Raw genomic sequence first — 16,353 nt, 5'->3', positions numbered from 1 at the left:
GAGGAAATGGGGGGTCAGAGGGACGGAGGAAATGGGGGGGTCAGAGGGACGGAGGAAATGGGGGTGTCAGAGGGATGGAGGAAGGGGGGTCAGAGGGATGGAGGAAGGGGGGTCAGAGGGATGGAGGAAGGGGGGTCAGAGGGACGGAGGAAATGGGGGGTCAGAGGGATGGAGGAAGGGGGGTCAGAGGGATGGAGGAAGGGGGGGTCAGAGGGATGGAGGAAGGGGGGGGGTCAGAGGGATGGAGGAAGGGGGGGTCAGAGGGATGGAGGGTCAGAGGGACAGAGGAAGGGGGTCAGAGGGACAGAGGAAATGGGGGGGTCAGAGGGATGGAGGAAGGGGGATCAGAGGGTCAGAGGAAATGGGGGTTCAGAGGGATGGAGGAAGAGGGGTCAGAGGGACGGAGGAAGGGGGGTTCAGAGGGACGGAGGAAATGGGGGGTCAGAGGGATGGAGGAAGGGGGTCAGAGGAACGGAGGAAGGGGGGTTCAGAGGGACAGAGGAAATGGGGGGGTCAGAGGGATGGAGGAAGGGGGGTCAGAGGGACGGAGGAAGGGGGATCAGAGGGTCGGAAATGGGGGGTCAGAGGGATGGAGGAAGGGGGGTCAGAGGGACGGAGGAAGGGGGGTTCAGAGGGACGGAGGAAATGGGGGGTCAGAGGGATGGAGGAAGGGGGGTCAGAGGGACGGAGGAAGGGGGGATCAGAGGGACAGAGGTAATGGGGGGTCAGAGGGACGGAGGAAGGGGGGTCAGAGGGACGGAGGAAGGGGGGATCAGAGGGACGGAGGAAGGGGGGATCAGAGGGATGGAGGAAGGGGGGATCAGAGGGACAGAGGAAATGGGGGGTTCAGAGGGATGGAGGAAGGGGGGTTCAGAGGGATGGAGGAAGGGGGGGTCAGAGGGACGGAGGAAGGGGGGGTCAGAGGGATAGAGGAAATGGGGGGTCAGAGGGATGGAGGAAGGGGGGGTCAGAGGGACGGAGGAAGGGGGGTCAGATGGATGGAGAAAAGGGGGTCAGAGGGACGGAGAAAGGGGGTCAGAGGGACGGAGAAAAGGGGTCAGAGGGACGGAGGAAGGGGGATCAGAGGGACGGAGGAAATGGGGGGTCAGAGGGACGGAGGAAGGGGGGTCAGAGGGACGGAGGAAGGGGGGGTCAGAGGGACGGAGGAAGGGGGGGGTCAGAGGGACGGAGGAAGGGGGGTCAGAGGGACGGAGGAAGGTGGGTCAGAGGGACGGAGGAAGGGGGGTCAGAGGGACGGAGGAAGGGGGGTCAGAGGGACAGAGGAAGGGGAGGTCAGAGGGACAGAGGAAATGGGGGGTCAGAGGGACGGAGGAAGGGGGGTCAGAGGGACGGAGGAAGGGGGGTCAGAGGGACAGAGGAAGGGGAGGTCAGAGGGACAGAGGAAATGGGGGGTCAGAGGGACGGAGGAAGGGGGGATCAGAGGGACAGAGGAAATGTCCCAATAACCCTCGACCACCACCCGCACTCTCCCATTACCCAATAACCCTCGCCCAAATCCCGCACTCTCAGTCTCAATAATCCTCACCCATGCCACCTCCCGCACTCTCTCATAACCCAATAACCCTTGCCCACGTCCACCTCCCGCACTCTCCCACAGCCCAATAACCCTTGCCCACGTCCATCTCCCGCACTCTCCCACAGCCCAATGACCCTTGCCCACGTCCACCTCCCGCACTCTCCCACAGCCCAATGACCCTTGCCCATGTCCACCTCCCGCACTCTCCCACAGCCCAATAACCCTTGCCCACGTCCACCTCCCGCACTCTCCCACAGCCCAATAACCCTTGCCCATGTCCACCTCCCGCACTCTCCCACAGCCCAATGACCCTTGCCGACGTCCACCTCCCGCACTCTCCCACAGCCCAATAACCCTTGCCCACGTCCACCTCCCGCACTCTCCCACAGCCCAATAACCCTTGTCCATGTCCACCTCCCGCACTCTCCCACAGCCCAATAACCCTTGCCCACGTCCACCTCCCGCACTCTCCCACAGCCCAATAACCCTTGTCCATGTCCACCTCCCGCACTCTCCCACAGCCCAATGACCCTTGTCCATGTCCACCTCCCGCACTCTCCCACAGCCCAATAACCCTTGTCCATGTCCACCTCCCGCACTCTCCCACAGCCCAATAACCCTTGCCCACGTCCACCTCCCGCACTCTCCCACAGCCCAATAACCCTTGTCCATGTCCACCTCCCGCACTCTCCCACAGCCCAATGACCCTTGTCCATGTCCACCTCCCGCACTCTCCCACAGCCCAATGACCCTTGCCCACGTCCACCTCCCGCACTCTCCCACAGCCCAATAACCCTTGCCCACGTCCACCTCCCGCACTCTCCCACAGCCCAATAACCCTTGTCCATGTCCACCTCCCGCACTCTCCCACAGCCCAATGACCCTTGTCCATGTCCACCTCCCGCACTCTCCCACAGCCCAATAACCCTTGTCCATGTCCACCTCCCGCACTCTCCCACAGCCCAATGACCCTTGCCCACGTCCACCTCCCGCACTCTCCCACAGCCCAATAACCCTTGCCCATGTCCACCTCCCGCACTCTCCCACAGCCCAATAACCCTTGTCCATGTCCACCTCCCGCACTCTCCCACAGCCCAATAACCCTTGCCCACGTCCACCTCCCGCACTCTCCCACAGCCCAATAACCCTTGCCCATGTCCACCTCCCGCACTCTCCCACAGCCCAATAACCCTTGTCCATGTCCACCTCCCGCACTCTCCCACAGCCCAATGACCCTTGCCGACGTCCACCTCCCGCACTCTCCCACAGCCCAATAACCCTTGCCGACGTCCACCTCCCGCACTCTCCCACCGCCCAATAACCCTTGCCCATGTCCACCTCCCGCACTCTCCCACAGCCCAATAACCCTCACCCATGTCTACCTCCCGCACTCTCCCACAGCCCAATGACCCTTGCCCATGTCCACCTCCCGCACTCTCCCACAGCCCAATAACCCTTGCCGACGTCCACCTCCCGCACTCTCCCACAGCCCAATAACCCTTGCCCACGTCCACCTCCCGCACTCTCCCACAGCCCAATAACCCTTGCCCATGTCCACCTCCCGCACTCTCCCACAGCCCAATGACCCTTGCCCACGTCCACCTCCCGCACTCTCCCACAGCCCAATAACCCTTGTCCATGTCCACCTCCCGCACTCTCCCACAGCCCAATGACCCTTGCCGACGTCCACCTCCCGCACTCTCCCACAGCCCAATGACCCTTGCCCACTTCCACCTCCCGCACTCTCCCACAGCCCAATAACCCTTGCCCACGTCCACCTCCCGCACTCTTCCACAGCCCAATAACCCTTGCCCATGTCCACCTCCCGCACTCTCCCACAGCCCAATGACCCTTGCCCATGTCCACCTCCCGCACTCTTCCACAGCCCAATAACCCTTGCCCATGTCCACCTCCCGCACTCTCCCACAGCCCAATGACCCTTACCCACGTCCACCTCCCGCACTCTCCCACAGCCCAATGACCCTTGCCCACGTCCACCTCCCGCACTCTCCCACAGCCCAATGACCCTTGCCCACGTCCATCTCCCGCACTCTCCCACAGCCCAATGACCCTTGCCCACGTCCACCTCCCGCACTCTCCCACAGCCCAATGACCCTTGTCCATGTCCACCTCCCGCACTCTCCCACAGCCCAATGACCCTTGCCCATGTCCACCTCCCGCACTCTCCCACAGCCCAATGACCCTTGTCCATGTCCACCTCCCGCACTCTCCCACAGCCCAATGACCCTTGCCCATGTCCACCTCCCGCACTCTCCCACAGCCCAATGACCCTTGCCCATGTCCACCTCCCGCACTCTCCCACAGCCCAATAACCCTTGCCCACGTCCACCTCCCGCACTCTCCCACAGCCCAATAACCCTTGCCGACGTCCACCTCCCGCACTCTCCCACAGCCCAATGACCCTTGCCCACGTCCACCTCCCGCACTCTCCCACAGCCCAATGACCCTTGCCCACTTCCACCTCCCGCACTCTTCCACAGCCCAATAACCCTTGCCCACGTCCACCTCCCGCACTCTCCCACAGCCCAATGACCCTTGCCCACGTCCACCTCCCGCACTCTCCCACAGCCCAATGACCCTTGCCCATGTCCACCTCCCGCACTCTCCCACAGCCCAATAACCCTTGCCCATGTCCACCTCCCGCACTCTCCCACAGCCCAATAACCCTTGCCGACGTCCACCTCCCGCACTCTCCCACAGCCCAATAACCCTTGCCCATGTCCACCTCCCGCACTCTGCCACAGCCCAATGACCCTTGCCCATGTCCACCTCCCGCACTCTGCCACAGCACAATAACCCTTGCCCAAGTCCACCTCCTGCACTCTCCCACAGCCCAATAACCCTTGCCCACGTCCACCTCCCGCACTCTCCCACAGCCCAATAACCCTTGCCCACGTCCACCTCCCGCACTCTCCCACAGCCCCATAACCCTTGCCCACGTCCACCTCCCGCACTCTCCCACAGCCCAATGACCCTTGCCCACGTCCACCTCCCGCACTCTCCCACAGCCCAATGACCCTTGCCCACGTCCACCTCCCGCACTCTCCCACAGCCCAATGACCCTTGCCCACGTCCACCTCCCGCACTCTCCCACAGCCCAATGACCCTTGCCCACGTCCACCTCCCGCACTCTCCCACAGCCCAATGACCCTTGCCCACGTCCACCTCCCGCACTCTCCCACAGCCCAATGACCCTTGCCCACGTCCACCTCCCGCACTCTGCCACAGCCCAATGACCCTTGCCCACGTCCACCTCCCGCACTCTGCCACAGCCCAATGACCCTTGCCCACGTCCACCTCCCGCACTCTGCCACAGCCCAATGACCCTTGCCCACGTCCACCTCCCGCACTCTGCCACAGCCCAATAACCCTTGCCCATGTCCACCTCCCGCACTCGGCCACAGCCCAATGACCCTTGCCCACGTCCACCTCCCGCACTCTGCCACAGCCCAATGACCCTTGCCCACGTCCACCTCCCGCACTCTCCCACAGCCCAATGACCCTTGCCCACGTCCACCTCCCGCACTCTGCCACAGCCCAATGACCCTTGCCCATGTCCACCTCCCGCACTCTCCCACAGCCCAATAACCCTTGCCCACGTCCACCTCCCGCACTCTCCCACAGCCCAATGACCCTTGCCCACGTCCACCTCCCGCACTCTCCCACAGCCCAATGACCCTTGCCCACGTCCACCTCCCGCACTCTCCCACAGCCCAATGACCCTTGCCCACGTCCACCTCCCGCACTCTCCCACAGCCCAATAACCCTCACCCATGTCTACCTCCCGCACTCTCCCACAGCCCAATAACCCTCACCCATGTCTACCTCCCGCACTCTCCCACAGCCCAATGACCCTTGCCCACGTCCACCTCCCGCACTCTCCCACAGCCCAATGACCCTTGCCCACGTCCACCTCCCGCACTCTCCCACAGCCCAATGACCCTTGCCCACGTCCACCTCCCGCACTCTCCCACAGCCCAATACCCTCACCCATGTCTACCTCCCGCACTCTCCCACAGCCCAATAACCCTCACCCATGTCTACCTCCCGCACTCTCCCACAGCCCAATAACCCTCACCCATGTCTACCTCCCGCACTCTCCCACAGCCCAATGACCCTTGCCCATGTCCACCTCCCGCACTCTCCCACAGCCCAATAACCCTTGCCCACGTCCACCTCCCGCACTCTGCCCCAGCCCAATAACCCTTGCCCATGTCCACCTCCCGCACTCTCCCACAGCCCAATAACCCTTGCCCACGTCCACCTCCCGCACTCTCCCACAGCCCAATGACCCTTGCCCATGTCCACCTCCCGCACTCTCCCACAGCCCAATAACCCTTGCCCACGTCCACCTCCCGCACTCTGCCCCAGCCCAATAACCCTTGCCCACGTCCACCTCCCGCACTCTGCGCCAGCCCCAGCCCTTACTTGAATTGCTTGTTCCACACCATCTGCAGAGGGGTGAGCAGCGGCCGGCTCAGCTCCTCATTGAAGTCGATGGCTCCACACGCGGGGGACGAGAAGGTCCCGTTACGACTACACGTTGCCTTGTAGGTTGGGTACGGAAGGCCACTGGGAGGCTGCAGAAGGGAAGCAGAGAGAGTCCAGTGGATGAGATGCTCTGGACTCGCCCTGAGCAGGGACTCGAATCGGAATATCAGACTCAGCCAGCTGGTCCGTCCATTTTCCTCCAACCCATTCTCCAGTGACCCCTCTGTAACCTTTGATACCTGACAAACCAGGACCCCAGCAAACCCTGTGTTAGGGATTAGTGTGGGGACTGACACAGGGCTGTGGGGAGAGAGTGGGACAGTGGGATTAGTGTGGGGACTGACAGAGGACTGTGGGGAGAGAGTGGGACGGTGGGATTAGTGTGGGGACTGACACAGGGCTGTGGGGAGAGAGTGGGACAGTGGGATTAGTGTGGGGACTGACACAGGACTGTGGGGGGAGAATGGGGCAGTGGGATTAGTGTGGGGACTGTCAAAGGTCTGTGGGGAGAGAGTGGGACAGTGGGATTAGTGTAAGGACTGACACAGGACTGTGGGGAGAGAGTGGGACAGTGGGATTAGTGTGGGGACTGATACAGGACTGTGGGGAGAGAGTGGGACAGTGGGGGGAGAGTGGGACAGTGGGGGGCGAGTGGGACAGTGGGATTAGTGTGGGGACTGACACAGGACTGTGGGGAGAGAGTGGGACAGTGGGATTAGTGTGGGGACTGTTACAGGACTGTGAGGAGAGAGTGGGACGGTGGGATTAGTGTGGGGACTGACACAGGACTGTGGGGAGAGAGTGGGACAGTGGGATTAGTGTGGGGACTGACAAAGGACTGTGGGGAAAGAGTGGGTCGGTGGGAACAGTGTGGGGACTGGTACAGGACTGTGGGGAGAGAGTGGGGCGGTGGGATTAGTGTGGGGACCGACAAAGGACTGTGGGGAGAGAGTGGGACAGTGGGATTAGTGTGCGGACTGACACAGGACTGTGGGGAGAGAGTGGGAAGGTGGGATTAGTGTGGGGACTGACACAGGACTGTGGGGAGAGAGTGGGACGGTGGGATTAGTGTGGGGACTGACACAGGACTGTGGGGAGAGAGTGGGACGGTGGGATTAGTGTGGGGACTGACACAGGACTGTGGGGAGAGAGTGGGGACTGACACAGGACTGTGGGGAGAATGGGGCAGTGGGATTAGTGTGGGGACTGACAAAGGACTGTGGGGAGAGAGTGGGACAGTGGGATTAGTGTAAGGACTGACACAGAACTGTGGGGAGAGAGTGGGACAGTGGGATTAGTGTGGGGACTTATACAGGACTGTGGGGAGAGAGTGGGACAGTGGGATTAGTGTGGGGACTGACACAGGACTGTGGGGAGAGAGTGGGACGGTGGGACTAGTGTGGGGACTGACACAGGACTGTGGGGAGAGAGTGGGATGGTGGGATTAGTGTGGGGACTGACACAGGACTGTGGGGAGAGAGTGGGACGGTGGGATTAATGTGGGGTCTGACACGGGACTGTGGGGAGAGAGTGGGACAGTGGGATTAGTGTGGGGACTGATACAGGACTGTGGGGAGAGAGTGGGACAGTGGGGGGAGAGTGGGACAGTGGGATTAGTGTGGGGACTTATACAGGACTGTGGGGAGAGAGTGGGACAGTGGGATTAGTGTGGGGACTGACACAGGTCTGTGGGGGGAGAGTGGGACAGTGGGATTAGTGTGGGGACTGACACAGGACTGTGGGGAGAGAGTGGGACGGTGGGATTAGTGTGGGGACTGACACAGGACTGTGGGGAGAGAGTGAGACGGTGGGATTACTGTGGGGACTGACACAGGACTGTGGGGAGAGAGTGGGGACTGACACAGGACTGTGGGGAGAGAGTGGGACGGTGGGATTAGTGTGGGGACTGACACAGGACTGTGGGGAGAGAGTGGGACAGTGGGATTAGTGTGGGGACTGACACAGGACTGTGGGGAGAGAATGGGACAGTGGGATTAGTGTGGGGACTGACACAGGACTGTGGGGAGAGAGTGGGACGGTGGGTTTAGTGTGGGGACTGACACAGGACTGTGGGGAGAGAGTGGGACAGTGGGTTTAGTGTGGGGACTGACACAGGACTGTGGGGAGAGAGTGGGACAGTGGGATTAGTGTGGGGACTGACACAGGACTGTGGGGAGAGAGTGGGATGGTGGGATTAGTGTGGGGACTGATACAGGACTGTGGGGAGAGAGTCGAGCAGTGGGATTAGTGTGGGGTCTGACACAGGACTGTGGGGAGAGAGTGGGACAGTGGGATTAGTGTGGGGACTGACACAGGACTGTGGGGAGAGAATGGGACAGTGGGATTAGTGTGGGGACTGGTACAGGACTGTGGGGAGAGAATGGGACGGTGGGATTAGTGTGGGGACTGACACAGGACTGTGGGGAGAGAATGGGACAGTGGGATTAGTGTAGGGACTGACACAGGACTGTGGGAAGAGAGTGGGACAGTGGGATTAGTGTGGGGACTGGTACAGGACTGTGGGGAGAGAGTGGGATGGTGGGATTAGTGTGGGGACTGACACAGGACTGTGGGGAGAGAGTGGGATTAGTGTGGGGACTGACACAGGACTGTGGGGAGAGAGTGGGATGGTGGGATTAGTGTGGGGACTGACACAGGACTGTGGGGAGAGAGTGGGATGGTGGGATTAGTGTGGGGACTGATACAGGACTGTGGGGAGAGTGTCGATCAGTGTGATTAATGTGGGGTCTGACACAGGACTGTGGGGAGAGAGTGGGACAGTGGGATTAGTGTGGGGACTGATACAGGACTGTGGGGAGAGAGTGGGACAGTGAGAGTATTTGAGCTTTGAGACGGGGCTACGGGGATTAGTCTCGGAATGAATCAGGTCTACGAGGGGAACTAGCACTGATATGATAGACCATCTGTCCACTGAACACAGGAGGTGATTGGTTGTGAGTCGGTCGGGAATCCGGACTCCAGCTCGGAACACAGCCCACTGACCCGTGAACCCCAGCGCAGCACGGTGTCCAAACTGTTCTTCAACGCCATCTTCTTCCCAAAGCTCAGCTGTGTCTTGATTTCTGCAAACGAGCCCTCGATTTTCCGGCTGCAATCCTCAGCCGCCTGCTGGAATATCTCTCGGACGCGTACTAGGCAGTGTCGTACGGCCTCGCGCATCTTTGCCTGGAGGGAGGCACTCTGCGGAGAGATATCCACAGTGAAACTCAGTCCGGGGCCGGGGAGGGACAAGCGCATACAATACAGTGGCCTCACCTTCAATTCCAGCACCCTCCTCCTCACGAGATGCTGCAGTTGCTGGAAGCCAGCATAGTGGCGAGTGCAACACTATTACACCAGCGACACAGGTTCAATTCCCACCGCTGCCTGTAAGGAGCTTGTACATTGTCCCCGTGACCGCGTGGGCTTCCTCTGGGAGCTCCTGTTCCCTCCCACAGTCCACGGGTTACGGTCAGGGCGTGAACTCCCTGGGTGTCCCCAACACATCCCCCTACTGCGCTGGTTTTTGACACAGACATCACTTTGATGTACACGTGTGATAAAATAAAGCTGATTTTTAAAATCTTTTTCAACACACACAAAATGCTGGAGGAATTCAGCATGTCAGGCAGCGTCTTTGGAAAGGAGTAAAGTCTATGTTTTGGGCCACATCCACGTTCATGCCATCATGGAGGCTCCCTAGATGGAATACGAGGTGCTACGAGTCTGGCTTCATCGCAGCAGCGGAGCAGTCCAAGGACCGACATGTTGGTGTGGGTCCTCTCGCTGCCCCCTTCCACAACCCCCACCCCCACCTCCCCCCCCGTACCTGGGCTCTGCGATTGGTCAGGTAGTTCACGACGTGACTGACAAAGGTGGCCAACTTGCGGATGACCACCTCAGTGCCCAGCGCTCGTCTGGCCAGCGTGATCCGATGGACGAATCTCTGCACGGCGGGAATCTCTGTGGGGAAACCAAGGGAAGGAAGCTGGCATCAGCGTTCCCAAGCCAATGAACTGGGGCTTCACAAACAAGAGAAAGTCTGCCGGTGCTGCAAATCAAAGCAACACAAACAAAATGCTGGAGGAACTCAGCAGGCCAGGCAGCATCTAACCCACCAATCTTTGGAATGTGGGAGGAAACACACGCGGTTACAAGGAGAACGTACAAACTCTTACGGACACTGGAGAGAATCGAACCCTGATCCGTAATCAATGGCACTGTAAATCGATTATGCTAACTACTGCGCTACTGTTCCTAGGCTCGAGGGCCTGAGTTACAGGGAGCTGTTTATTAGGCGAAGACTTATTCCCACAAAGATAGGGTATTGAAAAGGCGTCCTTATCACAAGATGTAAAATCATGAGGGCCATTATTCAGGGTGAATGCGAAGGCTGCCCATCTGTCTATTGATTGACTGATTGATTGATCGATTGCCCCAGCACAGCACAGGATATTCCAGCCCACTCAGCCACGTTGCTCAGCAACCAACCGATTTTAACCCAGGCCTAACCACAAGAGCAATTAACCTGCCGAAGGGGCGCCACGGTAGCGCGACTCTATTACAGCTCGGGGCGTCTCGGTTCAGAGTTCAACTCCAGCGTCCTCTGTGAGGAGCGTTTGTACGTCCACCCTGTGGAACGTGCAGGTTTCCATGCTCCAGTTTCCTCCCACAGTCCAAAAACGTACTCGCCACTGTAAATTGTCCCTTGATTAAGTTAGGCTTAAATCAGGGTTGTTAGGAGTTGTTGGGGTGGGGTGGTGGGCTCGAAAGAACTACTCCGCGCTTTATCATTAAGTAAAAAGCTGGTAGGTCTTTGGACTGTGGGAGAAAACCAGAGCACCCACACGGTCACAGGAGCAAATGTACAAACTTGGTTACAGACGACGTGGGAACCGAACTCTGAACTCCGACACCCCCAGCTGCAACGGCATGGCGCTGTTCTTCTTCAGGTTTTGGGGTTTAAGGTGAGAGGAGAGAGATTTAAAACAGATCTGAGAGGGAACGTCTCTGCTCAGAGGGGTGGTGTGTATATGGGACGAGCTTGTCAGAGGAATGGGTGGGGTGAAGCTGGTATAAAAACACTTAAAGGACATTTACCTGGAGTTGGGTGTGATGTGGGTCAAACAGGGGCAAATGATTCACTCAGGTAGGCTGGTCCCATCAGAAGAATGAGATGGGGGGGTGGAATTTAATTGAATCTATCAAATATTGAATGGCTTAGAACAGGACTCATTCAACCTACAGGACATGCTCTCTAATCCAGGCAGCATCCTGGGGCAAATCTCCTCTGCACCCTCTCTAAGGCCTCCACATCCTTCCTATAGTCAGGGGACCAGAGCTGAACACAATGTTCCAAGCTCCTGGAAGCTGAGACTAGGGGTACCTCCAGCACATGGGCAATCACGGGTAAAGGTTCCTGTAGTTAAAGAGGATGTGGGGAATACGAAGGTACAGACTTTGTCCCCTCTGTACTCGTCTCTACATCCTTCGGTTTCCTAGCAACACACACCAAGAGCTGGGAGAACCTTGCAGGTCAGGGGAATAAACAGTCGATGTTTCAGGCCAAGGCTCCTCACCAGGACCGGAAAGGAAAGGGGAAGATGCCAGAATAAGGTGGGGGAGAGGGAGGGGGGGGGGTGAAGCAAGAAGCTGGAAGCTGATTGGTGGACAGGGTAAAGGGCTAAAGAAGAAGCAATCCTATAGGATAGGAGAGTAGCCCATGCGAGGAAGGGAAGGAAGAGGAGGGGCAGAATGGGGAATAGAGAAAGACAGAAGGTGCAGGGGAGAGAAATTACCAGAAGTTAGAGAAATTGATGTTCATGCCCTCAGGTTGAAGACAATGTGAAAAATCAAGAAATTACCTCGGGTGATCTGCATTAAAGGTGGGGACAACTTTTTTGATGAAGGATTTTGGCCCGAAACGTTGACTGTTTCATTCCCCTTCATGGACGCTGCCTGACCTGCCAAGTTCCTCCAGCTTTCTGTGTGTGTTGCTCAACGTTCCAGGCACCTTTGGAATCTCTTACAGTTTTATCTGCTTTCACTGGCAAAATGGATCCCACCACCGGTAAACCTAACTTCCGATGTTTATGTTACCCCAGAAATCAAGGGATCCTTTTTATCCCCTCATGGAACAGCCAGGGAACTTCAACATTGATCTGAAGAAGCAAAGGAGCCTTGGTTTAAACAGCCACCTAAACTAACCCAGACACCCCAATCTGAGAGTCAAAACATCCACAGAAGCTGGAAATCCGAAACAAAAGCTGGAAACCCTCAGCAGTGGGTTTCCACTGTAACGTAGCGGTTAGCCTGACACTATTACAGCTCGAGGAATCAGAGTTCAGAGTTCGATACCGCGCTGCCCATAAGGAGTTTGCATGTTCTCCCCGTGACCGCATGGGTTTCCTCCCACAGTCCAAGGACGCACAGGCAGTAGGTTAACTGGTTACTATAAATTGTCCTGTGACTAGGCAAGGGGTAGATAAGTGGAGATTGCTGGGCTGCCTGGCTCATTAGGCCGGAAGGGACTGTTCTCTAAATGAAACATTAAAAATAAATTTAAAAGGTCTCTGAGAAAAGAAAGTTAACGTTTCAGGTCTGACAGATCTGGGTCTCGAACCTGGAGGATTATCTTTGGTCCTTGTCCTGACTGGATACTTCCAGCATTTCCTGACTTTATTTCACACCCCCACCCCCTGTCCAAGCCCCAGCGAGGGTGGCAGGCTCAGGAAGGTCTGACCTGTGTCCTCGATGTTGTGAAAGACCCGCGGAGGTCCATCCCGCTGAAGCTTGTCGCGCAGTTTCAGGTACTCGGTGGAGCTGACCGTGAACACGGGCAGCTGGGTGCCCACGGGAGGGTCTGGGCCTGGTCCATCTTCCATGGGATACATTTCGCATACATCATCCTCGTCCTCGTCCTCATCACTTTCCTCCTGATCCTCATCAGAATCCGTGTCTTCATCTCTGGCCTGGCATTTCAGATCCTAAACGCACCAAAACAAACATCACAACCTGGGAGAACGCAGTCAGCTGGGCAACGTGCACCGATGGCAGACAGACACTGGGGCGAGCTGGTACGACGGAGGAGCCAATCTAACATTAAGGGGAGTCTTCTGCTGAGGAAAGAATCCTCCTCTCTCCGCTACTCCCCGCAGCAACCAGGTAAATAAAGTTGAAAGACAACAGAGGAAATGAACAAGGATGCTGCAGTGACTGGAGGACCTGAGGTATAAGGAAAGATGAATAGGTTAGGACTTTATTCCTTGGAATGTAAAGATTGAGGGCAGATTTGATAGAGGTATACAAAATTATGAAGGGGCATAGATAGGGTAAACGCAAGCAGGCCTTTTCCCACTGAAATTGGGTGAGACGACAACTAGAGGTCATGGGTTAAGGGTGAAAGGTGAGAAGTTTAAAGGAGACCCAGGGGGAAACTTCACTCAGAAAGGCCACGAGAGTGTGCAACCAGCAGCCAGTGCAAGTGCTGGATTTCAACATTTAATGAAGTGTGGATAGGTACTTGGATTGTAGGGATATGAAAGGCTATGGTTCGGGTGCAGATCACTGCCGCGAGGCAGTTTAAATGGTTCAGTATGACCTAGATGGGCCAAAGGGCCTGTTTCTGTGTCATACTTTTCTATGGTTTAATATTAACTGAGGTACAGTGAAAATCTTGCCAGATCAAGTCATTCGCAGTGTATTGGCATGTGACAATGATAAACCAACTTGATTTAAGCCTGTGTAATCACTGCACGTGGTGACAAGGAGGAGAAAATCTGCAGATGCAGGAAATCAGAGCAAGACACAAAAGAACTCAGCAGGCCAGGCAGCTTCTGTGGAAAAGAGTACAGAGACAGTGTCACACCATGGGAGGGGTAGTGCCAATCAGAGTACCACCCCTCCCACAGTGTGACCCTCCCCCTGTACCGCCCCTCCCACAGTGTGGCCCTCCCTCAATACCTCCCCTCCCACAGTGTGACCCTCCCTCAGTACCACCCCTCCCACAGTGTGGCCCTCCCTCAATACCTCCCCTCCCACAGTGTGACTCTCCCTCAGTACCACCCCTCCCACAGTGTGACCCTCCCTCAATACCTCCCCTCCCACAGTGTGACTCTCCCTCAGTACCACCCCTCCCACAGTGTGACCCTCCCCCTGTACCGCCCCTCCCACAGTGTGACCCTCCCTCAGTACCTCCCCTCCCACAGTGACCCTCCCTCAGTACCTCCCCTCCCACAGTGTGACCATCCCTCAGTACCACCCCTCCCACAGTGTGACTCTCCCTCAGTACCACCCCTCCCACAGTGTGACCCTCCCCCTGTACCGCCCCTCCAACAGTGGCCCTCCCTCAATACCTCCCCTCCCACAGTGTGACTCTCCCTCAGTACCACCCCTCCCACAGTGTGACCCCCCAGTACCGCCCCTCCCACAGTGTGACCCTCCCCCAGTACCGCCCCTCCCACAGTGTGACCCCCCTCAGTACCACCCCACCCACAGTGTGACCCTCCCTCAGTACCACCCCTCCCACAGTGTGACCCTCCCCCTGTACCGCCCCTCCAACAGTGGCCCTCCCTCAATACCTCCCCTCCCACAGTGTGACCCTCCCTCAGTACCGCCCCTCCCACAGTGTGACCCCCCTCAGTACCTCCCCTCCCACAGTGTGACCCTCCCTCAGTACCAACCCTCCCACAGTGTGACCCTCCCTCAGTACCGCCCCTCCCACAGTGTGACCCCCCTCAGTACCTCCCCTCCCACAGTGTGACCCCCCTCAGTACCTCCCCTCCCACAGTGTGACCCTCCCTCAGTACCTCCCTTCCCAGTGTGACCCTCCCTCAGTACCGCCCCTCCCACAGTGACCCTCCCTCAGTACCGCCCCTCCCACAGTGTGACCCTCCCTCAGTACCTCCCCTCCCACAGTGTGACCCTCCCTCAGTGCCACCCCCCCACAGTGTGACCCTCCCTCAGAACCGCCCCTCCCACAGTGACCCTCCCTCAGTAGCGCCCCTCCCACAGTGTGACCCTCCCTCAGTACCAACCCTCCCACAGTGACCCTCTCTCAGTACCTCCCCTCCCACAGTGTGACCCTCCCTCAGTACCGCCCCTCCCACAGTGTGACCCTCCCTCAGTACCGCCCCTCCCACAGTGTGACCCCCCTCAGTACCTCCCCTCCCACAGTGTGACCCTCCCTCAGTACCAACCCTCCCACAGTGTGACCCTCCCTCAGTACCGCCCCTCCCACAGTGTGACCCCCCCTCAGTACCTCCCCTCCCACAGTGTGACCCCCCTCAGTACCTCCCCTCCCACAGTGTGACCCTCCCTCAGTACCAACCCTCCCACAGTGTGACCCTCCCTCAGTACCTCCCCTCCCAGTGTGACCCTCCCTCAGTACCCGCCCCTCCCACAGTGTGACCCTCCCTCAGTACTAACCCTCCCACAGTGACCCTCCCTCAGTACCTCCCCTCCCAGTGTGACCCTCCCTCAGTACCCGCCCCTCCCACAGTGTGACCCTCCCTCAGTACCAACCCTCCCACAGTGACCCTCTCTCAGTACCCGCCCCTCCCACAGTGTGACCCCCCCTCAGTACCACCCCTCCCACAGTGTGACCCTCCCTCAGTATCTCCCCTCCCACAGTGTAATCCTCCCTCAGTACCGCCCCTCCCACAGTGTGACCCTCCCTCAGTACCGCCCCTCCCACAGTGACCCTCCCTCAGTACCACCCCTCCCACAGTGTGACCCCCCTCAGTACCCGCCCCTCCCACAGTGTGACCCCCCCTCAGTACCACCCCTCCCACAGTGTGACCCTCCCTCAGTACCTCCCCTCCCACAGTGTAATCCTCCCTCAGTACCCGCCCCTCCCACAGTGTGACCCTCCCTCAGTACCGCCCCTCCCATAGTGACCCTCCCTCAGTACCGCCCCCCCACAGTGTGACCCTCCCTCAGTACCGCCCCTCCCTCAGTACCCGCCCCTCCCACAGTGTGACCCTCCCTCAGTACCTCCCCTCCCACAGTGTGACCCTCCCTCAGTACTGCCCCTCTCAATAGCACTGTCTGATCAGATTTAGTCAGTCATTTTTGAAGTCAAAACCCTCAGGGTCAGGCCTCACAGTTTTCAGCACTTGCCCAGACTGAGAGCGCACATGGAAATTTGTTAATGATTATTTATAACTGACGTTGATGATTTTCACGGGAATGCTGCCATATTGAGCAATGAAGCTTCAGGCAATGACCTGCTAAATCTGATACTATTCTCAGGCAAGTAGCTGGGTGTGACTCTGGACTGATCCTTGCTTCAGAGCAACTGAATG

At 58.2% G+C, this 16,353-nt stretch overlaps 1 protein-coding gene across 4 annotated transcripts in view; it reads right to left on the bottom strand.

Moving 5' to 3' along the window:
- Positions 1-16,353, bottom strand: part of LOC140732460 (uncharacterized) — a 164,441-nt gene that overhangs the window by 70,439 nt on the left and 77,649 nt on the right. For all 4 annotated transcript variants that reach the window (XM_073055138.1, XM_073055137.1, XM_073055140.1 and 1 more), the window contains exons 11-14: positions 12,792-13,035; positions 9,879-10,012; positions 9,053-9,250; positions 5,987-6,138 (exon numbers count right to left, since the gene is read on the bottom strand). In XM_073055138.1, coding sequence (XP_072911239.1) covers positions 5,987-6,138; positions 9,053-9,250; positions 9,879-10,012; positions 12,792-13,035 — 728 coding nt within the window. The remainder of the gene's footprint in view (positions 1-5,986; positions 6,139-9,052; positions 9,251-9,878; positions 10,013-12,791; positions 13,036-16,353) is intronic.

This window comes from Hemitrygon akajei, chromosome 8 (assembly GCF_048418815.1).
Source record: "Hemitrygon akajei chromosome 8, sHemAka1.3, whole genome shotgun sequence".
Classification (NCBI taxonomy): Eukaryota; Metazoa; Chordata; class Chondrichthyes; order Myliobatiformes; family Dasyatidae; genus Hemitrygon; species Hemitrygon akajei.
This window is presented reverse-complemented; position numbering and strand designations above follow the sequence as displayed.